This window comes from Theropithecus gelada, chromosome 6 (genome assembly GCF_003255815.1).
Source record: "Theropithecus gelada isolate Dixy chromosome 6, Tgel_1.0, whole genome shotgun sequence".
Taxonomy (NCBI): domain Eukaryota; kingdom Metazoa; phylum Chordata; class Mammalia; order Primates; family Cercopithecidae; genus Theropithecus; species Theropithecus gelada.
Genome location: NC_037673.1, coordinates 31,966,754 through 31,992,370, shown reverse-complemented (window position 1 = coordinate 31,992,370; position 25,617 = coordinate 31,966,754). Strand labels below are relative to the sequence as shown.

The 25,617-nt window shown below is 43.4% G+C and overlaps 1 protein-coding gene across 1 annotated transcript in view; it reads right to left on the bottom strand.

Moving 5' to 3' along the window:
• PDZD2 (PDZ domain containing 2) overlaps window positions 1-25,617 on the bottom strand; it is a 326,600-nt gene that overhangs the window by 31,441 nt on the left and 269,542 nt on the right. Inside the window, exons 11-19 of the mRNA XM_025388677.1 lie at window positions 23,738-23,811; window positions 23,361-23,586; window positions 22,121-22,238; window positions 20,351-20,483; window positions 11,471-11,552; window positions 9,051-9,085; window positions 8,162-8,318; window positions 5,823-6,634; window positions 2,911-3,055 (exon numbers count right to left, since the gene is read on the bottom strand). Of these exons, the coding sequence (XP_025244462.1) occupies window positions 2,911-3,055; window positions 5,823-6,634; window positions 8,162-8,318; window positions 9,051-9,085; window positions 11,471-11,552; window positions 20,351-20,483; window positions 22,121-22,238; window positions 23,361-23,586; window positions 23,738-23,811 (1,782 nt within the window). The remainder of the gene's footprint in view (window positions 1-2,910; window positions 3,056-5,822; window positions 6,635-8,161; window positions 8,319-9,050; window positions 9,086-11,470; window positions 11,553-20,350; window positions 20,484-22,120; window positions 22,239-23,360; window positions 23,587-23,737; window positions 23,812-25,617) is intronic.

The following is a 25,617-nucleotide window of genomic DNA, read 5'->3' as shown; positions in this document are numbered from 1 at the left end:
CTTCTATTCCAAAGCAAATCTGGATTCCAAGAAAACTTCCAGAGGACTATTATGTAGAACATGCACTCTTAAAATGTATGAAGATGCTGGCCTCAAATGAAGCCTTACTTTCAAAGGTGACATTGAAGGCTGCCTCAGTGTAACTTCATCTCCCTCAAATAGAACCCCCCCCCCCCCGTTTTTTTTTATGAGACAGAGTCTTGCTCTGTGGCCCAGGCTGGAGTGCAGTGGCACAATCTCGACTCACTGCAACCTCCACCTCCTGGGTTCACACCATTCTCCTGCCTCAGCCTCCCGAGTAGCAGGGACTACAGGCACCCACCACCATGCCCGGCTAATTTTTTTGTATCTTTAGTAGAGATGGGGTTTCACCGTGTTAGCCAGGATGGTCTTGATCTCCTGACCTCGTGATCCGCCCACCTTGGCCTCTTAAAGTGCTGGGATTACAGGTGTGAGCCAACGCGCCCGGCCAAATAGAACCCTTTTTAACACACTTCGCAGTAAAGTCAAATGGCTAACAAAAAAATGCCTGTGTTTGTTCAGCAAGTAAATGTGAACCCAAAAGACAAACCAGAAACCACAGTAACAGCCTCATCACTAACAAAGGAACCAAGAGCCTCGGATCGCAGAACAAAGACCTCAGGGGCCTGTATTTTTTTCTGTGAGTAGCCATCAGGGTATGAGGTAGATATTCTGAGGTTTTCCTTTTTTTTTTTTAATTTTATTTTTTGAGATGGATTCTCATTCTTTTTGCCCAGGCTGGAGTACAGTGGCGCGATCTCGGCTCACTGCAACCTCCACCTCCCGGGTTCAAACGATTCTCCTGCCTCAGCCTCCTGAGTAGCTGGGATCACAGGCGCCTGCCAAAAATGCCCAGCTAATTTTGTTTTGTATTTTTAGTAGAGACTGAGTTTCACCATGTTGGCCAGGCTGGTCTCGAACTCCTGACCTCAGGGATCCACCTGCCTCAGCCTCCCGAAGTGCTGGGATTACAGGTGTGAGCCACCGTGCCCAGCCCATATTTTTATTTTATAGGACAGCCCTAATAAGTAAGGCTATCTTTTTTCTGTCTACCACCGTAGTTTGCTAACCAATCAGAAGGCAGGTGCTGAGACAGTAACAACCAGCTGAAAGCTGCAGAGGACTGCCGGGACTCCCACAGAGCTCGACAAGTGGGATCACAGTCATCACCAGCCACTGAGAAGAGGGTCCCCTACCCACAGAGTGCAAGTTTAGAATCCAAATTTCCTTTCTTTTTTTTTTTTCTTTTTTTTGAGACAGAGTCTCACTCTGTCCCCCAGGCTGGAGTGCAGTGGCACAATCTCAGCTCACTGCAACCTCTGCCTCCCAGGTTCAAGCAATTCTTGTGTCTCAGCCTCCTAAGTACCTGGGATTACAGGCGTGCACCACCACACCCACTAATTTTTTTATGTTTAGTAGAGGCGAGGTTTCACTATGTTGGCCAGGCTGGTCTTGAACTCCTGACCTAAAGTGATCCGCCCACCTTGGCATCCTAAAGTGCTGGGATTACAGGCATGAGCCACCGCGCCCAGCCAGAATCCCAATTTTCAATAAAGGTCTCCACTAACAAGGAAGCAAAGTCACTTAATTTAGCTTGATTTTAAAAAATCATGTTTTACAATATTATTTTGTGCAACTACTAGATGATGGATAGCCAAATTTTACACACACACACCCCCACACATACTTTTTTTTCCCCCAGAGATTGGGTCTAGATCTGTCACCCAGGCTGGAGTGTAGTGGCATGATCATAGCTCACTGCAGTCTCAAAATCCTAGGTTCAAGTAACCCTCCTGTCTTAGCCTCCAAGTACAGCCACAGGCCACCACACCTGACTAATTTCCTCCTTTTTTTTTTTTTTTTTTGAGACAAGAGTTTTGCTGTGTAGCCCAGGCTGGAGTACAATGGCATGATCTTGGCTCACTGCAACCTCCACCTCCCAGGTTCAAGCAATTCTACTGCCTCAGTCTCCTGAGTAGCTGGGATTACAAGTGCCTGCCACCAAGCATGGCTAATTTTTTTGTCTTTTTAGTAGAGACAGGGTTTCCATGTTGGCCAGGCTGGTCTTGAACTCCTGACCTTGTGATCCACTTGCCTCAGCTTCCCAAAGTGCTGGGATTACAGGCATGAGCCACTGTGCCTGGCCCCTAAATAAATACTGAGATGATTTCTGCCTCCATGATGTTACTTAATCTCTCATCAACACTTATATGTGGTTTTTCAGTATCATTTCACTTGTCCTTTGTGGAGGTTTTTGTTGCCATTTCTCAGTGCATTTGATTTCACATAGGCAGAGTGCTGAGATTTTGACGGGTGGGAAGTCCTTTTGATTCATCTTATGTCTTGTTGGTGTCAGAAAAGGGTAAAAAGGGTCAATTCACTGAAATTGGATGTATCAACATGGCATGAAAATGATGAGTTTAGGCACAATGATCTAGTAAAGGTGCTAAATGCAGGCAGTATTTAAATATTAATTTGTGTAAAAGATTTTTCTCCTAAAAATTATCTATGTATAATGCTTTATTATTATAATTTTTTTTGATGGAGTATTGCTCTCGTCGCCTAGGATGGAGTGCAATGGTGCCATCTTAGCTCACTGCAACCTCCACTTACCCAGTTCAAGCGATTCTCTTGCCTCAGCCTCCCAAGTAGCTGGGATTACAGGTGCGCGCCACCATGCCCAGCTAATTTTTGTATTTTTAGTAGAGATGGGGTTTCACCATGTTGGCCAGGCTAGTCTCAAACTCCTGACCTCAAGTGACCCGCTGCCTCGCCCTCCCACAGTGCTGGGATTACAGGTGTGAGCCACCGCGCCCGGTCTGTATAATGTTTTCATTAGGGTATCTCCCCACCCATCTTTAAGTTTAACAAATGGGAAAATAATCTTACCAGTCATGGGTTGTTGCCCCAGTTCTGGTGCAGCTTCGGGCAGGTTCTCTGCGAGGTGGCTGGTATCCGGATGGGACAGAGCACTGGCTAGTTCACAGTTGGTAGGGACACAAGCATCTCCAGTGGTCAGCTTTCCCAGAGATTCCTGGCAAACAATGACAACCACAAGCCACTTGAAACAGCTTTCAGGCTTTCTGCACCGTGAGCTCATATACAGAGAGCAGAGCTAGTTTAGGAAAAGGTAAAGGGGCCCTGGACTAGGAGCCAGCAGATCCAGACTGTGGGTTTAAGGTCTGCTAGGAATTAAATGGTCTTATCATTCTTCCCCAAGCCTCCATTTTTTCAACTCTAAAATGGGGATAAAACATTCCCAGTCTTACGCATGGAGGTTAAAAGAAGACGGTTAAATGAGAACAATTATAAAAACAGCACATATAAGGCTAGACAGATGTAAGATATTATTATATTGCATAGAGATATCCAAGACTATAAAACGAACTCCTTAGTTTGGTAGTGAGGGAATGAATGAATCTAGATAAACAAAATTGACATTTCATATTTCAAGACTTCACTTTGGCTAAGGGTCCATTACTTTCTCTTCCTTTCTTCTACCTAACATCTAATGCAATAAAATTCTAAAACTAACAGTTAAATCAGATTCATGTGAAACTTATCCACTGTGAGTCATAAAGTGGCCCAAAGGTGGCAGCAGAGCACAGAGGTGAAAGGGAAAATGTGTCTTTCAGCAGCTTTGGTAAGAAATCATTTCATAAAACGTCAGTTACCAGTGGAGGGAAACCTACATAGGGTGTAACTCAGTTCATTTTCTATGTATTAGTAACACAAATGTAACATAAAAACAGTAGAGGAGTTTCAGAACTAGACAGAGGTGGTGAGTCATACTGCATTGTGAATGTACTAAGTGCCACTGAATTGTGCATTTCAAAAGGGTTAATTTCATGTTATATAAATTTCACTTCAATTTAAATCAAGTAGTAAATAAAAACAGAATATAACTCATTTACCAAAAGAGGAAGGTTTTTTCTTCCAATATTTGAGGATATATACTTCATCGCAATTCATTCTATTTTCTTTCTCAGATATAAATAAAATCAAATTTTGTAACTAAAATTTTTATGAGAAAGATTAGTCTTGTGTACAAGTTTCAAATGCTGCTCAACAGTTCTGAGAGTATGAATTTAGAATTATAAAAGCTCTTATTTTAATAGATATAAATTATTATGAATAAACATCCTAATTTGCCTTTATACAGTTATCCAAAACTTGTGATTATTATTTATTTTTTTTTCTTGAGATGGAGTCTTGCTCTGTCGCCCAGGCTGGAGTGCAGTGGCATGATCTCAGCTCACTGCAATCTCCACCTCCCAGCTTCAAGCGATTCTCCTGCCTCAGACTCCCGAGTAGCTGGGATTACAGGTGCACACCACCACACCTGACTGATTTTTGTATTTTTAGTAGAGACGGTTTTGCCATGTTGGCCAGGCTGGTCTCGAATTCCTGACCTCAGGTGATCCACCCGCCTCAGCATCCCTAAGTGCTGGGATTACAGGCGTGAGCCACTGTGCCCGGCCGATACTTTTTAAAAGAAGAAATTTACCCAATGGCCAAACTATATTTTAAAACACAGGTAGTGGTTGCAGGTAAAATATGATATTTGAGAAGGAAAAAAGATGTGCATTTCTATTAAAAATAAGGTTAAAAAAAGGCTTTTTAACAAAGCCTGGTATAGTTTTTATGACTTATCATTTTCCAGGTCTATTTACATATATGTTTATATAAACCGCTTGAACACACATCTTTAATACTATGGCTTTATAAGTCATCTCAGGTTCTTTGTTCAGAGAGAGACCGAGAGAGGTTATTTATGTTAAGGAGAGTCTAAACAACATTGATTTCTTGTACTCTCTCCTTCATAAAGTAGAGATATATTGAAAATTTCAAAAAATGAACAATTTGATAATTCTAACATACTCGTAACCAAGTAGTAACGTAACCAATATTAACTTGCATTTAATGTGGTGCATTATACATTCCACTCAGCAAGGTTATGAGTGGCTATAATTATATATAACCAATGCAGCAATTTGGAAAAACCTAAGGATCATTTATAACCTTATCAGCTGGAGGGAATCACTCTTAACATATATTTGATGGTTCCTCCAGCTCTGTGAGATGACCAAGGCAGAGAGCACCAGCCCAGAGAACTAAGCTCAGAAATGTTCAATAACTTGTCCAAGTTGTCACTCGACCAGTGCCAACTTGTCAGCGGTGGAGCCCATGCCAGGCCCAGGGTTTTACTTTCCCTGCGCCACACTGCCTTTCCATTGTCGGCCACAGGCGCTGTGTACAGGTAAGACAGGGATGCTATAGTATCTTCGGGCCAAATGATCTCATGACTAACAACTGCTGATACATTAATAAACTCCCTTGGCCGGGCACGGTGGCTCAGGCTTGTAACCCCAGCACTTCAGGAGGCCGAGGCAGGTGGATCACCTGAGGCCAGGAGTTCGAGACCAGCCTGACCAATATGGTGAAACTCTGTCTCTACTAAAAAATACAAAAATTAGCCGGGTGTGGTAGTGTGCACCTATAGTCCCAGCTCCTCAGGAGGCTGAGACAGGAGATTCGCTTGAACCTGTGAGGCGGAGGTTGCACTGAGTTGAGATTGCGCCACTGCACTCCAGGCTGGGTGACAGAGCGAAACTCCATCTCCAAAAAAAAAAAAGCTCCCAAGCAGTCCAGGTATTTAAGTGATTGACTCTGTTGAAAGATAATTCTCCAGCCATCATCCGTTCCCACTGGCAGCTTCCCCATGCTTTACAACAGACTCCATCTTCACTCACACATATTCATGCACTTCCATTCCAAGTAACTAAGAGAAAGTCAGTTACCTTCTCCATAGCTCCACCTGGCCGAAAGCCAGTGACAGTCACTTTGACAGAAGTGGCCTGGACTCTCGAGTCCAGATCGCATGGATCATTGGCTCTGCCAGTCAGGTTCACTGTCTCTGAGCCACTGGGCCTGGCCTCAGCCTCAGATCTCTTGCAGTGGGGGCTGACCCTGGCCACTGGTCTGTGCCTGGAGCCCAGGCCTTCATTCTTCTGCTGGGGGGACCCGGGGCTCCCAGTGTTCATCGGACTCTGGGTGTCGGTATGGACTGTGTATTCCAATTTGGGTGCAGAACTTGATCCTGTCAGTTCCTTCTTCCACCAGCTTCCAGGGCTCCCCTTGGGGGCCCCTGCAGAGGCCGTGAGGTTGGCTGCATGGGAAGGAGTGCCCACCATGCCCTCTGGGATACTCTCCTCTAAGTCCACTGAGCTGCCAAGAAGAGGCGCCGAAATGGCCTTGCTGACCAGTGTTTTCTGGGGTCGTCCCTCTTGCTTGTGGACGTCCATGCCCTTGGAAGAGGAAATTAAGACACACCTCGAGTTATCCTCTGCCAGAGGCCTGCTGGGAGCCGGGAGGGCCCCTGGGAGTGAAATGCAGTCCCCTTCTCCATCAAACTCTTCCTCATCACTGGCATCGTTGGCATCGTAGCAGCCTACCTTCCTCTGGCGGAGGAGAGGGTTTCGGAGGGCCTGTGGGCTTCCGGGAAGACTGGTTTGTCTGGCAACTGTCACCTGCTTGTGGAAGAGCCCAGAGGCCCGCTGGCTCCCGAGAGTCACGAGGCTGTTGGCTCTGGCTTTTCCAGGCTCCTTGTGAGCTGGTGGAGGTGGGGACAGAAAAGTCAAGTGAACTTCCCGCTTGGCCCTGTCTTATCATCTGACCCCATCATTACACATAAGCATGTCCACATTCACTGACACCACCAGACACACAACCTCAGCCACTGGACTCAAGGCCTGGGCAACATGGCTTCCTGGAGGCTACACGGAGTGGACAGCCTGGCCCTCTTTCTCTTTTCCCTAGTGACCTACCCCCAACCCCTTTTCTTAAATCCCAGCCTCTGGATTAACTCAAACATGTGTGCTGTCGGAAGACAGAAACTTAGTTCTTTCACCCCCATGGTATCTAACACATTGTTAGGGTTTAACCTAAATGCTGCTGAGAATTCCTCCATAGGAGGATACCCGGGGAATGATGACATGTCCCACACACCTGGGCTGCCTTCTTGGCCCCTTGAGGTCCTTCCTTCATCTGCAGAAAGGGAGGCTTGACAGGCACGGGAACGCTTGCAGTGTGGTACAGCGAAGCCTGAACTATCCTATGTCTCAAAGCTACTCTAGAACAATGCCAATCTGAATCTGCAATGATTTTTATATCTTGTTAAATGTAGTGAAAAACTACACGTTTGCACCGTGAAAGGTTTCTGCAAGAACAGAGCAAGCTCATCGACAGCACTGAATGAGCCAGAGTGGTCGTCGCCTGCCTCTCCTAAAACAAGGGGATTTTCTTCTTCAGATGTTAGAAATTAAGAGGAAACCTCACCAGCAGGAAGAAGTCTGAGAAATCGGTATGGATCATATCAGACTATCATCTCATATTATCTTGAATAGATATACCAATGAGATTTAAAAAAAAAAAACAAAACCTTTTGCTAACATGTCTCTTTTGACTTCTTAATCTTTAATTTACAGCCTTCTACCAAGAATGGAAGCTAGGGCCTGGTGAGGGAAGGGACCTGGAATTTGGCTGAATTCCCTAAAATGTAAGGGCATCAGGTTGCCCACTCTGATTTGATGCCACAAAATTCAAGACTACATTATGTAAATGGCACTGGATGGACGTTTGGTTTAGCCACCACCCACCTGGCTATAGAATGTGCATCCAGCCTGTTTAGTGAGTAACTGAGTGGCCAGTCACTAACAGGGGCTGCATTTTCCAAGAGTAAACTCTCAGGGTACAGCATTGTCTAATGGCGCAATCTCAGCTAACTGCAACCTTGGCCTCCCAGGTTCAAGTGATTCTCCCTCCTCAGCCTCCCGAGTAGCCAGGATTACTGGCACATGCCACCAGGCCCAGCTAATTTTTGTATTTTTACTAGAGATGCGGTTTCACTATGTTGGCCAGACTGGTTTTGAACTCCTGACCTCAGGTGATCCCCTTGCCTCGGCCTCCCCAAGTGCTAGGATTACAGGTGTGAGCCACTGTGCCTGGCCTGGTCTCCAGCTCTTTTCTCATTTTACAGCACCAGGGTAGTTAAACCATTGTAGCCGCCAGCATAGAGGTGGAAACCAGTCACTGCAGACTGGAACGCAGAGCCCAGGCCCTCTGGGGCGTCCCTGCTTACTAGAGGTGCTAGGAGGCAGGCTGCCCTCCTCCGACGTGCTGCAGCCACTTCCTGGGTGATCCTCATCCTCAGAACCGGCCACCATGAAGTCGGACAAGGGGCCAGGGACATCGTGGCCAAAGTACTGGGAGAGTTCAGATTCAGAAATAAGGGAGTCCTGTTGAAGAAGAAAACGTCCGATGACTAAGAAAATGCAGCAGAAGCAGATTTTCAAGGGTTATTACGTCCTATCTTTCCAAGAACACTTTGTTCTAATCCATGGTCACTTGAAATAGCTGTGATAGTAAACACTCACCTCCATTTACTTAGGATGGCTAAATGGACAACTAATGAATAAGAAGGTGACTGGTGCCAGACAATGTTTCTAGAGACTTTTTCTTTTTGGCTGAATTTTTGGCAATAATTGGAAAAGCCGCAGCAGCAGCACATCAGCCATCCCAGGAAAAACACTGGGGGGATGTGATGGGAAAGCCAAATGGGATTCAAGCCAACCAGTCTAGTCAAGTGGTAAGCAAAAACCAGGGGAGTCTGAATCCTGCACCCCGATGCACCGAGACTCAGCAAAAGCCTAGCTGAGGAAGATCCCACGGCCTCCTTAAAGCCCCGACTCACGCTGCTTTATTATGGAGCAGTTTGAAAAGTTATTTTGCAAACTGTAGTTCAGTTCTTTTATTTTGTTGCTCTATTCTTTTCCTGGATAAGTGTTTAACAAAAGAAACACACGTTTGCATCTATTCTCAAATAAGCATTGTTGTGTTTTCCTGTATAAAGTGGTAAAAATGACTCATGGGCAGAAACAGGGACTGGGCCCTCCAGCTTGACTTGTGGGCTCCAGGAATTGATTTGTAGTCCAGCTGAGGGAGGCACGTAGCAGTTCACCTTGACTCACCTTTTTTGCAAGAGAGGGACTCTTCAAGGGGGTACCTGTTGGAGGGAAAAGTCACCATATTGTCAAAACAATAAAGCTCAAGTCACAAATAGGCTTACATCCTTAACTAGAAAAGGAGGTGGCAAACACAGTAAACCAAAGTCCCTTTGCTTGATGATGGGCTGCATGCACTGGGGTAGACATGCATGCAGTCTGCCTGGGTACCTGATCCTCATCCCCATCCCATCTGCCATGATGCTTCAAGCCCTAACTCAGATGCTACTACCTGTATGATGATCCCAGTTAGAAGCAATTTCTTCTGAATTTCCTAAGTGTTTTATCCTACCCACACATCACCTTTCATATACATCATATAATGGTATGAGTGGATGTGTCTTGTATCCCTCCTTAAATCTACAGAGCAGAAATGTTGACTGATCTGACCCCACGGAGATGGACATTTATTTATTTTGAGATGGAGTTGCACTCTTGCTGCCCAGGCTGGACTGCAATGGCATGATCTCGGCTCACTGCAACCTCCGCCTCCCGGGTTCAAGCAATTCTCCTGTCTCAGCCTCCTGAGTAGCTGGGATTACAGGCATGTGCCACCACACCTGGCTACTTTTGTATTTTTAGCAGAGATGGGGTTTCTCCATGTTGGTCAGGCTGGTCTCAAACTCCAGACCTCAGGTGATCCGCCCACCTTGGCCTCCCAAAGTGCCGTGATTATAAGCGTGAGCCATGGCGCCCGGCCAGAGCTGGACATTGTACTTCGTATCTACTAAGTGTTCGGTGATAATTGCTGAATGGATTGAAGGATGAATTAACAAATGAACACCCAAGAAACTCATGAAAGAATTGAGGTGATGACTGAGTATCTATTTTAGTTGTTTTTTTTTTTTTTTTTTTTTTGAGACGGAGTTTCGCTCTGTCGCCCAGGCTGGAGTGCAGTGGCCGGATCTCAGCTCACTACAAGCTCCGCCTCCCGGGTTCACGCCATTCTCCTGCCTCAGCCTCCCAAGTAGCTGGGACTACAGGCGCCCGCCACCTTGCCTGGCTAGTTTTTTTGTACTTTTTTTTTAGTAGAGACGGGGTTTCACCATATTAACCAGGATGGTCTCGATCTCCTGACCTCGTGATCCGCCCATCTCGGCCTCCCAAAGTGCTGGGATTACAGGCTTGAGCCACCGCGCCCGGCCCTGTTTTTTTTTTTTTTTGAGACAGAGTCTTTCTCTGTCCCCCACAGGCTGGAGTGCAGTGGCACGATCTCAGCTCACTGCAAGCTCCGCCTCCCGGGTTCATGACATTCTCCTGCCTCAGCCTCCCCAGTAGCTGGGACTGCAGGCGCCCGCCACCTCGCCCGGCTAGTTTTTTGTATGTTTTAGTAGAGACGGGGTTTCACCATGTTAGCCAGGATGGTCTCGATCTCCTGACCTCATGATCCGCCCACTTCGGCCTCCCAAAGTGCTGGGATTACAGGCTTGAGCCACCGTGCCCGGCCCTATTTTAGTTTTTAACTGCAGTGTGAAAAGGCTCAGGATTTAAACTATATGCCATGAAGCAAAAAGGACTTTGGGCATGAGGATTATGGCTTAATAAACTTTTATAAATGATCAAGTGGAAATGCTGGGATTATGACAGCACAGCTCTTAGGCAGGTCGGGATGATAAACTGGTGGAATAAAGAGCCTAAGATGGCTGTGTCTACTTCAAATATATTAATTACGAATGTAAATAATCAGCGTATTTCATGATTGCCAAAAAACCCTATGCTTTCCTTTTCCTCTGACAACTAAAAACTTGTGGCTCAGTTCCTTTTCCTCCCAGGTAGCAATCTGAACATCAGTATAATCTCAAGCTCAGAAATGTGTGAAGAGTCCCTTTAGGCTTCTATGCTAAAGGAAACTTTATTTTTAAGACTTGATACAATGTTTCATACTTTAAATTCATATGAAATTCCTACTATCTCAAGCCGCCTCTGCCTGAATTTTTCCACTTAAGAGAGAAATCATGATTTTTGCTACCTCTATTACCCTCTTTGAGTGGAAACTTTTTTTTAATTTTTGTAAAGAAATCTCAGGCTTTTTGGTAGATAATACTCTGCATCCACCAAACTACTGACATTCTGGTTATCACTTCCCTTTCATCTTTAGCATTTCAAATGAATCGAGCATAAATACATGAAATGCTTCTAACTTACCTTTGCAAATTATGTGAAAGTACCATAAGAAGCATGCATGATTAGATCTTTAATGAAGCACATTAAATAACTGCAGAAATCAAAAGTAGCAGCCAAGAGAAAGCATAGACTGTCTTTGACAGCTACTTTTGCCAAACCTGGTAATTACAAAAATCCAATAATCCTGCACTGGGGAGTGCCCCATGGGTGAACTTAATGAGAAACTCTTCTGAATGTTGAATGAAAATGTGTGATTACAGTACCTAAGCCAGGAGAGGAATTGGCCTCTTTGCTCTCCTGATAAGTGCTGCGTGCTATCACTTCATCCATTTCCTGCTCGGAAACCTGATTTTCAGCAGAAAGCAAAGATTAGATGGTTTTATTTATTTCTCCCAGTAAAAGTACCTAGGACCAGAGTCAGAGTCAAGTGCAGATAAAGAGGCAAACCACAGGACCAAGGATTATGACCATCCTCTGAAGTAGTAGTAACTCAGAGCTTGTAAGAAGTCCAGCAACACACACATAACAAGACTTTCAACTGGTGCCCAAGTTCATTAAGCAAAGCATTCAGTGCTATGATTACCAATAACACGGCTGAGATCTGCTTCTCGAGAAAACTCACTTCTAATTCTTTTTTTTTTTTTTTTTTTTTGAGACAGACTCTGTCACCCAGGCTGAAATGCAGTGGCTTGATTTTGGCTTGCTGCAACCTCCAACTCCCAGGTTCAAGTGATTCTCCTGCCTCAGCCTCCCGAGTAGCTGGGACTACAGGCACGCACCACCATGCCCAGCTAATTTTTGTATTTTTAGTAGAGACAGGGTTTCACTGTATTGGTCAGGCTGGTCTTGAACTCCTGACTTTGTGGTCCACCCACCTCGGCCCCCCAAAGTGCTGGGATTACAAGTGTGAGCCACTGTGCCTGGCCTAATTCTTTTTAATTTTTAAACAATTTTAAACCCACATAAAGCAAGAGTAGTATACTTTTCACCTAGAATCACTAATTTTTAACATTTTGCCACATTTACATGCATGCCCTCCCTACATAAACACACACATACACACACACAGAATTACAGCTTTTTGCTAAACCATTTGCGAGTAAGCTGCAGACATCATGACCCTTTACCCGTAAATATTTCAGCATGGGTCTGTTAGAAACAAAGACATCCTTTTAAATAACCATAATACTATTATCAAATTCAGGAAATGCAACAATGATGACCGTGTAACATACATTTCATATTCCAGTTTGACTAAACACTGAATACTGACAGTACTTTTCTAATACTGTCCTTTGCAAGCACTACTCAAAGTGTGTCTGTAGTCTGGGACTAGCTCACAGAAAGTTTAATGCCAGCCTGTGATGAGATAAGAACTTAACTCCAGAATGCAAATTAGCATACAGCTTCATCAACATCATCATGCTAAGGAAAAAATGTCAGCTGAACTATGTAATAGGGCGCACAGTGACATAATGTTTACATTTTGGTGCAAGTACATCTTGCTATGGACCTGTAGCAGGCTGTCATGGGTCAATTTATTTGCATAATGATGTTTTATAAAAAAATTGTTTTTGGCAATCCAGGATCTAGTTGTTGTATGTCTTTAGTCTCCTTTAATCTGAAACAGCCCCTGGATCTTCCTTGGTCTTTCATGGCACTGATATCTCAGAAGAAACCAGACCAATCCAAATCTTCAATTAGGATCTGTCTGATAGTTTCCTCATGCTTAGATTCAGATTATGCATTTTTTTTTTTTTGGCAGAAAAAGTACAAAAATGATTTCCTTCTCAGTGTATTCAGAGGCACTAAGGGTCAATGTGTCTTATAATCGGTGATAACTTTGATCTCTTGATTAGGGATGGAATTTGCCAGATTTCTCCACTGGAATTTTTTTCAGTCATTAACGAGTAATCTGTGAAGAAATAGTTTGAGACTACATGAATATCCCACTCTTCAATATACTTTTTACTCTATGGTTTTAGCATCGACTATTATTGCTTAAATCAATTATGATTATGAAGCTTTCAAAACAGTGCTTCTATAAGTTTTCCATTCCTTCTGTATTTATTAGTATCATGGCAGATTCACGGATGTTTTTCTCAGTTGTTATCCATAACTGTCATTATTCATGGGAGGATTTTTTTTAAAAGCCTGACATATAATGAAATATATTGATTAAAATAATAAGAAAATGTAGAGTTTCTTTTTTAAAGGTAGGAGTATTTAAAACTTAGAATGGTAATGTTATGTACTAAAATAATATTTGGCATAAGCAATGTTTGGATAAGCATAACAATTTGTCTTAATAAATATTTCTATATAGAATTCAGCATATATTTTATCATAACAGTTAAATTATACTGACATTGTGGCCTTTATGTAATGTTTTATGGTAGGCTTCACAGGAAATAAAATATGTACACATACATGCACTCAGGCATACATACTTAAACACACATCCCCCTCCACATAGTACAGAATAATTTTATATAAATGAGTCAGGGAAAATATCAGCTTAAAGAGTGGTTGCTGTTTTTCTTAATGCTAGACTTTTAATATTTGCAATTGATTTTTTTTGAATAGGAGAAAAACGGACTTCTATTACTTTCTTCCACTTAATGTAAGCTAGAAGCTGCTCTCCCAGCTAGTCTAAATCTTGGCCTGACTAGACCTGGAAGGCTTAAATAACCCAAATGGGCAGCCACCGCTCCAGACATTATGAGAAACAGAAGAAAAGACATCCTTGTGGTATTTATCTTGGAATAACAAGAAAACTAAGCAAGCACATACATTCAGTATCAAAATGTACTACTGGCATGAAATGCTGGGCTAAGTGGTACAAAAATATATTCAACATAAAATGGAATCTTAACCAAAAGATAAATACAGCATGAGGTTACAACTAAGAACACCACGTTTACCTAGGAAGAAACGTGAAATCCGGTCAAACAAACACCGGCATGTGGTTTTGCTGGACATATCTCCAACACTATCACAGACGACCATATTACTGTGGCTAGAAACATGGATGAACCTGCATGGTCAATGGCATGGCGGCCACCAGTCCACCAGGATTATGATGCTTTGCACTGAAATGCCATTTGGATGTTTGATTGTATTGGCAAAATAGGCAGGGTTTTTGGGGCTGAGATGAACTGGACCTCTGAACAAATCGTGACCCATGTTATGCTGTGATTTTGAAGTCAGACATGCCTTGAAGCCAATGACTGCAAACCACTGAAAACTCAGTTTTCTGTAACATTGCTGACGGATGTATTAGGGCAGCCACAGGCTATTGGACTGCTTCCTGAGGTGAAAGGAGGTGATGTGGGTGGTAGAATCCAATTGGAGATTCTGGGGGAAGGAGCTGAGAACTACTTTAGATGGAACCATCAGGCAAAGAGAGTCAGCAGTGAAACAAAAGAGAACAGCAGTGAAACAAAAGAGAACAGATTTTAAGTGAAGGTGTCAGAACCACAGAATAGAAAGGAGAAAAATGGGAAGTGATAAGGAGGAAAAAACATAAAAAGGTGGAAGCAGGACTTGGTTGGTTTGATTGGATTGACTGACTGATTGACGAGAGAGAGCCTTGCTCTGTTGCCCAGGCTGCAGTGCGGTGGCATGATCTTAGCTTACTGCAACCTCCACCTCCCAGATTCAAGCGATTCTCCTGCCTCAGCCTCCCGAGTAGCTGGGATTACAGGCACATGCCACCCGGCAATTTTTTGTATCTTCAGTAGAGATGAGGTTTCATCATGTTGGTCTGGGTGGTCTCAAACTCCTGACCTCAAATGATCTACCTGCCTTGTCCTCCCAAAGTGTTGGGACTACACACGTGAGCTACTGCGCTCAGCTGGGACAGACGGATGGGCGGACGGACGGATGTATGTATGTATGTATGTATGTATGTATGTATTTATTTATTTAGACGAAGTCTCGCTCTTGTCCCCCAGGCTGGAGTGCGATGGCGCGATCTCGGCTCACCGCAACCTCCGCCTCCCGGGTTCAAGCAATTCTCCTGCCTCGGCCTCCCCAGTAGCTGGGATTACAGGCGCCTGCCACCAAGCCCAGCTACTTTTATATTTTTAGTAGAGATGGGCTTTTACCCATGTTGGCCAGACTGGTCTATAACTCCTGACTGCAGGTGATCCACCTGCCTCGGCCTCCCAAAGTGCTGGGATTACAGGCATGAGCCACCGTGCCCGGCCTGGTTTTATATTATTTATTCAAAAAACTTTGTCTGCAAGACCTTTCTGAGGATGCATATAGGGAACACTATCTGAAGAAAAGCCGAGTGGCCTGTGCATTAATCTAAGGGCAATTTTGTCCCAGCGCTGTTGTTGACATCACATCCCCAGATCAAGAAATAGAACCATAGCATGATAGCACTAATTTGTGCTGAGGAGGACTAGGACCACAAATGAACATTACTAAGTGTCTAAATTGATGCCACCAAGAAATCTCGGATATGGCACATAGAGGGACCCAAAACGGCTCTTGGCATATACTTCTTACTCTTCAAGTGGTGTACCAGTCCATCAAGCACAGTAGCCTGGGAACATCAGGATGTAATTAAGCAACACTACAAGGAATACCAAGGTATGCCCATATGACAGGCATGGGTAAGAAGTAATGTGGTTTTTTTTTTGTTTGGAGACAAAGTCTTGTTCTGTTGCCCAGGCTGGAGTGCAGTGGCACAGTCTTGGCTCACTGTAACCTCCACCTCACAGGTACAAGTGATTCTCCTTCCTCAGCATTGGAGTAGCTGGGATTACAGGAATGCACCACCACACTGGCTAATTTTTGTATTATTGGTAAAGACAGGGTTTCCCCATGTTGGCCAGGCTGGTCTCGAACTCCTGACCTCAAGTGATCCACCCACCTCGGCCTCCTAAAGTGCTGGGATTACAGGCATGAGCCACTGCATCCGGCCAAGAGGTAATGTTTTTTTTTTTTTTTTTTTGAGAGGGAGTCTCGCGCTGTGTCACCCAGGCTGGAGTGCAGTGGCGCGATCTCCGCTCACTGCAAGCTCCGCCTCCCAGGTTCACGCCATTCTCCTGCCTCAGCCTCCGAGTAGCTGGGACTACAGGCGCCCGCCATCTCGCCCGGCTAGTTTTTTGTATTTTTAGTAGAGACGGGGTTTCACCATGTTAGCCAGGATGGTCTCGATCTCCTGACCTCGTGATCCACCCGCCTCGGCCTCCCAAAGTGCTGGGATTACAGGCTTGAGCCACCGCGCCCGGCCTGAGGTAATGTTCTTAATGAACACTTTGATTTTATTTTTTTACTTTTTTGAGACAAAGTCTTGCTCTGTTACCCAGGCTGGTGTATAGTGGTGCGATCCTGGCTCACTGCAACCTGCACCTCCTGGGTTCAAGTGATTCTCATGCCACAGCCTCCTGAGTACCTGGGATTATAGGCAGCCACCAATACACCAGGCTAATTTTTGTATTTTCAGTAGAGACATGGTTTTGCCATGTTGGCCAGGCTGGTCTGAAACCCCCAACCTCAAGTGATTCGCCCACCTTGGCCTCCCAAAGTGCTAGGACTACAGATGTGAGCCACCACACCTGCCCTTAGTGAACATTTTGAGTTGCTGAAAGGAAAAGCTAAATTTTGTTAAATACAACTTAATCACAACATTAGAGATAAGCTAATTTAAAAAGACTTTTACAACAATTACTCAAAAGAATAAAAAATAGTGTTAAAAGTGGATTGAGGCTGGGCGTGGTGGCTCATGCCTGTAATCCCAGCACTTTGGGAGGCCAAGGCGGGTGGATCACTTGAGGTTAGGAGTTCGAGACCAGCCTAGCCAACATGGTGAAACCCCATCTTTACTAAAATTACAAAAGATTAGTTGAGTGTGGCAGCGCCCCGCCTATAATCCCAGGTACTTGGAAGGCTGAGGCAGGAGAATCACTTGAACCTGGGAGGCGGAGGTTGCTGTGAGCCGAGATTGTACCACTGCGCTCCAGCCTGGGCAACCGAGAGAGACCCTGTCTTAAAAAAAAAAAAAAAAAGAAAAAGTGATTTGAGTTGGTTCCTTCTTTTCCTGTGCGCATCAAAAAACAAACAAAAAAAATTGGGTCGAGTTGAACTTGCTGAAGTGTCCTATGGTTAGCTTCAAAAAGTTAAAGGCAACTGTACAAGTATAGAAGAGATATAACAAGATAACAGCCAAGTCCAACAATGTAGGGACTATGATTATCTGCAAGTTCCATATGGGTCAAGAGTGTGACACTGATGCTAAGAAAAAAATTAGTGGGCTCTTAGGCCTTAACTATAGAAGTATTCTGCCCAGGTCAAGGTTGGCTTAGACAGAAGAGGAGCCACTCTTTAAATTTGGTCTTGTCTTTCATCAGTCTAACAACAGTAACGTCCTCACACTCTAACAAAACGCTTAACATTCTTGGGGTCATGAATGACTGAGAATTTGATAGAAGCTATTGATTCCGTCCACAATTGCAAATATATTCCCAAATTTGTGTAGTTCGTAATGTCCTGGTAAAGGTCCCATGAACTTCAGGTTCAGAGCAGGCTGCAAATTTCTTGAGATACATTCTAATTCATTGTGCAGCCCTGACATGCTGACAGTGCCTGGCATCCAGTGGAACCTCAATACATGTTTAGGTAATGAATTTGATTTAGGATGAGAATAGATGATCTGAATCGCTCTGGCTGGAGGGAGACAGGGAAGGATAGTCCCTCTGTTGATGCCTGGCAGCCTGCCTGCCTGCTTCACAACCTCCACATCCATCCCAATTCACCCCCAGGGCCTCCTTGGCACCTCTGCCTCCTGATCAGTACCAGGTTCACATGGGCTGGTGGTACCCAGGCTAAGCAGCTAACATTAGACTTAAAGGATCTTCCCTCTTTCCTTCCAAGTAAAACTTGTAAGTAAGGAAAAGTCATTTAATAACTCATTCTCAGGCTGGGCGTGGTGGCTCACACCTGTAATCCCATCATCCAGAGGGAGGACCGCTTGAGGTCAGGAGTTTGAGACCAGCCTGGGCAACACGGTGAAACCCTGTCTCTACCAAAAATATAAAAATTAGCCAGGTGTGTTGGCACATACCCATGGTCCCAGCTACTCTGGAGGCTGAGGTGGGAGGATTGCTGGAACCCGGGAAGTCAAGGTGCAGTAAGCCATGATTGTGCCACTGCACTCCAGCCTGGGTGACAGAGTGAGACCCTGTCCCAAAAAAAAAAAAAAAAAAAAAAAAAAAAAAAAATTTAGTCCTGAGGACTTGGTCTATCAGAAAAATACTATCCTTCATAATTTTGAATAAACTTAACAAATAACTTTTCCATTGTAGTTTATTTGAAATGCTGGGCTTTATTTTTTCCCCAACTTTGATGGAAGCAAAAATCTACAAAGTAACATTTGCAAATAAGCAATTGGTCTGCAAAGCCAGATTTCATTTTTTTTTTTTTTTTTTTGAGACGGAGTCTTGCTCTGTCGCCCAGGCTGGAGTGCAGTGGCGCGATCTCGGCTCACTGCAAGCTCCGCCTCCCGGGTTCACACCATTCTCCTGCTTCAGCCTCCCGAGTAGCTGGGACTACAGGTGCCCGCCACCTCGCCCGGCTAGTTTTTTTGTATTTTTTAGTAGAGACGGGGTTTCACCGTGTTAGCCAGGATGGTCTCGATCTCCTGGCCTCGTGATCCGCCCGCCTCGGCCTCCCAAAGTGCTGGGATTACAGGCTTGAGCCACCGCGCCCGGCCTCATCTTATTTTTATTTATTTAAATTTCAAGATAATGATTTGATAAGATAAACAGGTATTTTTCTTTTAACTCAACAGTTAAAAGAACATTAAGAAGGAAACATTCCTCCACAAATCTGAAGACATTTATTTGTCCTTTAAAAGTATCTAACATGGGGCATGTTGGCTCACACCCTTAATCCCAGCATTTTGGAGTTCGAAGTGGATGGACTGCTTGAGCCTAGGAGTTTGAGAACAGCCTGGGCAACACAGCAACACCCCAGCTCTATTTTAAAAATTTTTTTTAAAGTAAACTGAAAAACTTTGTACTCTAGAAATTCTATAGAAATGCAGAAACAGTTTAAATGAATTAAGTACATTATCCAAGTTTAAGTTAAATTCTAAATAGTTATCTTTCCAACTATTATGAACAATTTATTTTTATACTAGTGTTGACACTTTCTCATTTCTTTGCATTTTTTATTTTAAAAAAATAGAGACGAAGTCTCACTACGTTGCCCAGGCTGGTCTCGAACCTCTGAGCTCAAGTGATCCTCCTGCTTTGGCCTCCCAAAGTGGTAGGAATACCAGTGTGACCCACCACGCCTGGCCCTCATTTCTTAATTGAAGAAAGTTTAAAATTCACTGAAATTGTTTTAAAAATAAATTAATTGGCCAAGAACGGTGGCTCATGCCTGTCACGCCTGTAATCCCAGCACTTTGGGAGGCTGAGGTGGGTGGATCACGAGGTCAGGAGATCGAGACCATCCTGGCTAACACGGTGAAACCCCGTCTCTACTAAAAATACAAAAAATTAGCCGGACACGGTGGCGGGCGCCTGTAGTCCCAGCTTCTCGGGAGGCTGAGGCAGGAGAATGGCGAGAACCTGGAAGGCGGAGCTTGCAGTGAGCGGAGATCGCGCCACTGCACTCCAGCCTGGGCGACAGAGCGAGACTCGTCTCAAAAAAATAAATAAATAAAATAAGAAATAAAATGAAAATAAATTAATTATTCAACATTAAACTTAAAGATGAGAGAATTCCCAACATATGGCCAAACAAAAGATGTGGTAAGAAAAGCCTTCTTATCTTGAAACTGACAGGGTCACAGAGATTGTCCAGTTCAAGGCTCAGCAGATTCTCTTGTTGCAAAAACACAAACAGGTTAAGTATCTCACCAGAGCTCAAAAAGCCAGTACTCTGAACTCAGCATTCTTACCTCCCACCAGACAAGTTTCAGATTTACCAGATAACATAGTCAAAATGTTCTAGCAAAAGACTGCGAAGACAAAGTGCGGATTAAAGATGCATTTCCCATAGGCACTAGCCGCAGGTTGCCTGCCTATCCTCAGCTGGGAAAACCATCTCACCAAGGAGTATACGATATCCTACGAAGGTGTACCATCCTCCCACGTTCAGAACAGGGTGAACCACCTCACCTTTGGATTAGGGTGCCGCCCGATGACAAGGCGAACGGGTCCTGGAGGGCATTTGCTCAAGATGGCGTGGACTTTGCTTAAAGCGGCATGGCGGACATTGACAGAGTTCACTTCCAGGATTTGATCCCCGCGGCTAGGGAGGGCAACAGAATGCACACTCTGTGTTAGCAGCCAGCTTCTTAAAAGCTAAAATAGCTTTACTTCTGGGAGAGGTTTACAATATGAAATACTTTCTGCATACTTTAAAGAATCACATGATGTCTTTTCCCATTGGCATACATGTAAAAATACAACACATTCATAAAAACACATTCGATTTTAAGTGGGCAAAGGTCATAATGCATATTTACTGGCATTTTCAGAAATAGCAAAGTCAAATGAAATTAAGGACAATGATGAAACCTACCATTTTTTGAGCATATACTATACGCCAGGCACTATACGAAGCATGCTGTATTACAAAGCTTTGAGTAAGTAAAATTATTCCCATTATGCAGATAGGAATACAGGCTCAGAGGGGTCACCCAGATGTCACACACTGTTGAACTAACTCGGGTCTGACTTTCAACCATCACATGACAGAGCCCCTCGACCACCAGCAGTTCTCTCTTCCTACCATCTTGAAATGATTATTATAATATAACTTAAGGAGGAAATAGCTGAGGCTCAAAGGTTACCCAAGAATTTGTAAAACCGTTTCAAATTTGAACACATGAGAAATTGGGGACAAGTTGCCCATTTTGACTGGAAATTACAGGGAGAGAAGTCAGTAAGAGAGAACAAAGACTCTTTATAGGGGATTTGAAGAATGGTCATTTGGCAGGCTCCAGACATATGGAATCATTCAAGAAAGAAACATCATCTTGGGATGTCATTAAAGGATTTTTTTCCTTGGGTTCTAAAAGTATATTTTCTTTAATGTACTTTGGATGATTTGCTACATTTTTTTTCATATGGAAATTTACTCTAATGATTAAGTAAAAACATAATATAAGCTATTACCAGGGCCCCAAAATGGCAACCTCAATGAATGCCATTTGGACAATCCCTTAACCACTAAAGGACTTGGAAGTTTACATGGGAGAAAGATGATACTGTTAGCACAGGGTGCTTTGTGCAATACACGTACATTCTTGTGACATTTAGGTGGGCACTGACACTGCAATTACTATATAATAGAACACCTAGATATTTCTTGTGTAAACGGAACGCCCATGTTACAACTCAACTATCTGGATTAAGAAATCAGACACTCAGTGATTTCAGAAAGTAGGCACCTAGACATGGCCATTCAACAAGGAAGGAAAATGATAGGAAAAGTTTGAGAGAACACTTAATAAGAAATGCCTCCCGTCCAAGGGCACAATTTCAGGACTTTTTGGCATCAAGTGATTTTGAACCATTTGAGCAGTTCCAGTATTTCATATTAATTCTACATATGTGAATATAAAATGAAAGAAAATATTGAGCTAATCATAGATATCTGTATAGAGTTGTATCTTGTCAAGTTTCTGAAACTGGACTTCTGAGACCAAATAGAACAAATCAAGTAGGGAAGCCAAGATCTAGAGTTCTCAAATTCAACCAAATTTCATTTATATTAACATTTACATTTTTGGAGATGTTATTAATTGTTGTCTTGGCTATGTTCTTGGAAAGAATTCAAAGCTTCAACATCCCTCAAAGGAAAGTAATACAGCAAATATCACACATATGTATTTCATATTTATGAACACTCCAGAACCTTACACTATCAGGCAAACAACAAACCTCAGGTTGCTCTCCATCTTGGCCACTGATCCTGGAGCAAGGCTGTGAATGTAGATGCCAGGAGGACTGTTTTCCAGAGCCAAGCAGCAGGCACCAATGCCTAATCCAACTCTTGGCTCTGTGAGAGGCACCATTCAAAGAAAATAAAAACAAAAATTACACAATCACTAGAAAAAAAGGGTAACCGATTTGAAACAGAATTAATATCTATTCAGACTAATAACCATTTATTTCTGGTCCAGACTCAGAATGTAAATTCTGCTTTTCCTTGTCATCACCGGCACTGCTGTTAATAGAATGAGCCCATGGCTAACCTGGGAGCTAGTTACGGACTGATGGACTAAATTATCCAACAGTCAGCTCTGCTTAGTCTAATGAACCTCCTCACATCTGTTTTTAGAAAGAGGCAGGCTATAAGTAACATTTTTATTCTGGGTACACAAACTCAAGCTTTCTCTTGCTTTTCTTTTTAACAACTAATCTCTTGGTGGTTTAATCTTCCATCATGTTTCTGGAGTAGGTGGGGAGGAAAAAGAAACAGTGATGAAAAGAAGTAAGATTTGGTGATCATGGAATTCTAGTTACTAGTGTTAAGTGTACACTTAACTATAATCTTTTGTTCTTTAAAATTTTATATTAGCCCTAGACTTAAGCTCATCAGTGATTTTTTTTTTTTTGAGATGGAGTTTTGCTCTTGTGTTCAGGTTAGAGTGCAGTGGCGCAATCTCAGCTCACTGCAACCTCTGCCTCCCGGGTTCAAGAGATTCTCCTGCCTCAGCCTCCCAAGTACTGGGACTACAGGTGCCCGCCACCATGCCCAGATAATTTTTTTATTTTTAGTAGAAACGGGGTTTTGCCATGTTGGGGAGGCTAGTCTCAAACTCCTAACCTCACGTGATCTACCTGCCTTGGCTTCCCAAAGCGCTAGGATTACAGGCGTGAGCCACTGTGCCTGGCCAGTGAAATTTTTTTTTTTTTTTTTAAACTCAAGCCTCTGACACACAGTGATTCATGGGGAGAGCTTAGAGAGCTCCATGCTACTGGTAACTTCCCTTTACTTTGACTAAAGTGACTAACATCCCTCTACCTGACCTCACTGTGCATGTAGAGACCACCTGTTGTTGACAGAAGACTGCCCCAAAGGAATAATTCATAGAACAATGAGGAAAAATTAAGCTAACAACAGATTCCAAAATGTTATTCAAGAAATGTGACAAAGGTAAGGAATAGCTGCTATCACCTTTGTTGAGTGTTACTTCCATGACGATCCTGTCCTTGGGCCCTGGGGTCTTCCGACCCAGGGATGAAGAACTGCCTTCATCGGAGCCTCCCGCCGAGGCTCCCCCACTGGTATTGAAGCTCGGGGAGGCGGATCTGCTCATGTGTGTGGGTGTCGAGCAGGGTGTGAGGCTGGGGCTCACCAACTTTGTGCGTACCGTTAAGACAAATAATCCACTCCGGATTTGCTGAGAAAACGTGGAAAGGTGGGCTGAAACATTTGGACTGTCCTCATATCAAAGGGTTAAAAAAAAAAAAAAACAAAACTCACCAAACCCAAGCCAGAAGGAAATAAAGGAAGGAAAATAGGATAAAGGAGATCAATAAGAATGTTGTTACCTTAAAGGTATGAATCGCTTCTTGAAACGTCAAGCCCTTTATTGGTATTCCATTTACATCTAGGATTTCATCCCCTAGTGATCAAATGTGAGAATTACATTAACATTAACCTTTAATTTCCTGGAATTTAACTGCGCAGTCAGACCTATTATGGGATACCATATGGTCCCTGATTTACTACCATATAAAATGACTTTTATTGTTTAGCTTAGCTCCCAGGAATGTCACAAAATGGGACAATTAATGACAATATTCTTTTGCAGTAATTCTGTATTTCAATCTTCAATTAAAATAACTACGGGAAGCATGAAAATATTTTTTTAGCCATTGCCAAGTTTGACAACAGATGTCCTATGTTTAGAAATCAAACTGCAGAAATCTAGTTCAAAGGTGTTTCTCATAGTCATTATTTAAAAACTTAAATCCACTGGCAATGAGGCATGAACACACAGAACATTTGAGAAGCCACTCCTATATTTGTAGAAAGACAAGTTCCCCGAGCCCAGAGAATCAGCATGGTGTATGGAAAATGGCTTTAATGATAACAAAAAACTTGCTAAGATATTACTGAGGAATGGCAGCCCAGAAATAGTCTTTTTTTAATTAAAAAAAAAGTTTTTGAAACAGAGTATTGCTTTGGCTCAGTCACCCAGGCTGGAGTATGGTGGCATCATCTCAGCTCACTACAACCTCTGCCTCCCAGGTTCAAACTATTCTCATGCCTCAGCCTCCTGAATAGCTGGGAATACAGGTGCACGCCACCATGCATGGCCAATTTTTTTTTGTATTTTTAGTAGAGACAGGGTTTTACCATGTTGGCCAGGCTGGTCTTGAACTCCTGGATCTGCCCGCCTTGGCTTCCCAAAGTACGGGGATTACAGGTGTGAGCTACCCTCCCGGCCCAGAAATAGTCTCATTGATGCAGTTCCAGGTTCTCGTCAGGAAGCTGGCACGTTACTGTAAGCTTCTATCTCAGAGATGACTGCGGGGTCATGTTAATTCGCCAGACATGTGCAGGAACATGCTCGCCCACAGCCCCCTGCCCCAGCTCTCCTATTATTTTCAACTCTAAGAAGGCATAGTCAGGTCATTTTTCAAGCTGTTGACAGTGTCTGCTAGGAATATAAAAGAACTTGGACATCCTGTTGACTTATCAGAGCTTGTTCCTGGTTTGCACTCTTGTGACATGGCCTGTTTTTTTGGAATAACAGCTCATCAAAAACACTACAAAGACGCCCCAGAGAGAACAGATGAACTTTGCACAGCATTGCTGTAGAGAAGAGGGACACTGTACGCCTATAAGAAAGTGCAAAGCAGCATAAGAACACACATTGTCACCTCTCGCAGACAGCCAATCCCAGGAGCACACTGTGTGCACGATTCAAGGAATCCCGTAGACGAGTTACAAAAATGTAGCTGTGCCCCATGCATTTGTTATGTGGCTTCCCCTTAATGCAATTACAGAAGCTATAAAATAAGTGAAGTAATCTCTGTTTAAAAAATCACCTGGCATAACCAATTACTCAATTAGGCGAGGAGGTGGATGTTTTTAGGTTGTTTCCATAGGGGAAAAGGAGCAAATATTAAAATGATTACTCGCACTCTTAAAATGTATGCAAGGTTTTTTAAAGACATGTCACTCAACAGGTTAAAATCCATTCCGATGACTTACATTTCTTGTAAATGAACACATATGAAAAAACAATATTTAGGAGAATCAAGTGCTATTAACCTTTCTTAACTATTGATTTTTTTTTCCCCCGTTTTGCTCCATTTTACCAGCCTTGCAGGATGAATTTCAATTAAGTGAACACATGGCACATCCATTATAAAAACGCTCTGCTAGAATTTTATATTGTTCTAAAACTCAACACAAACAC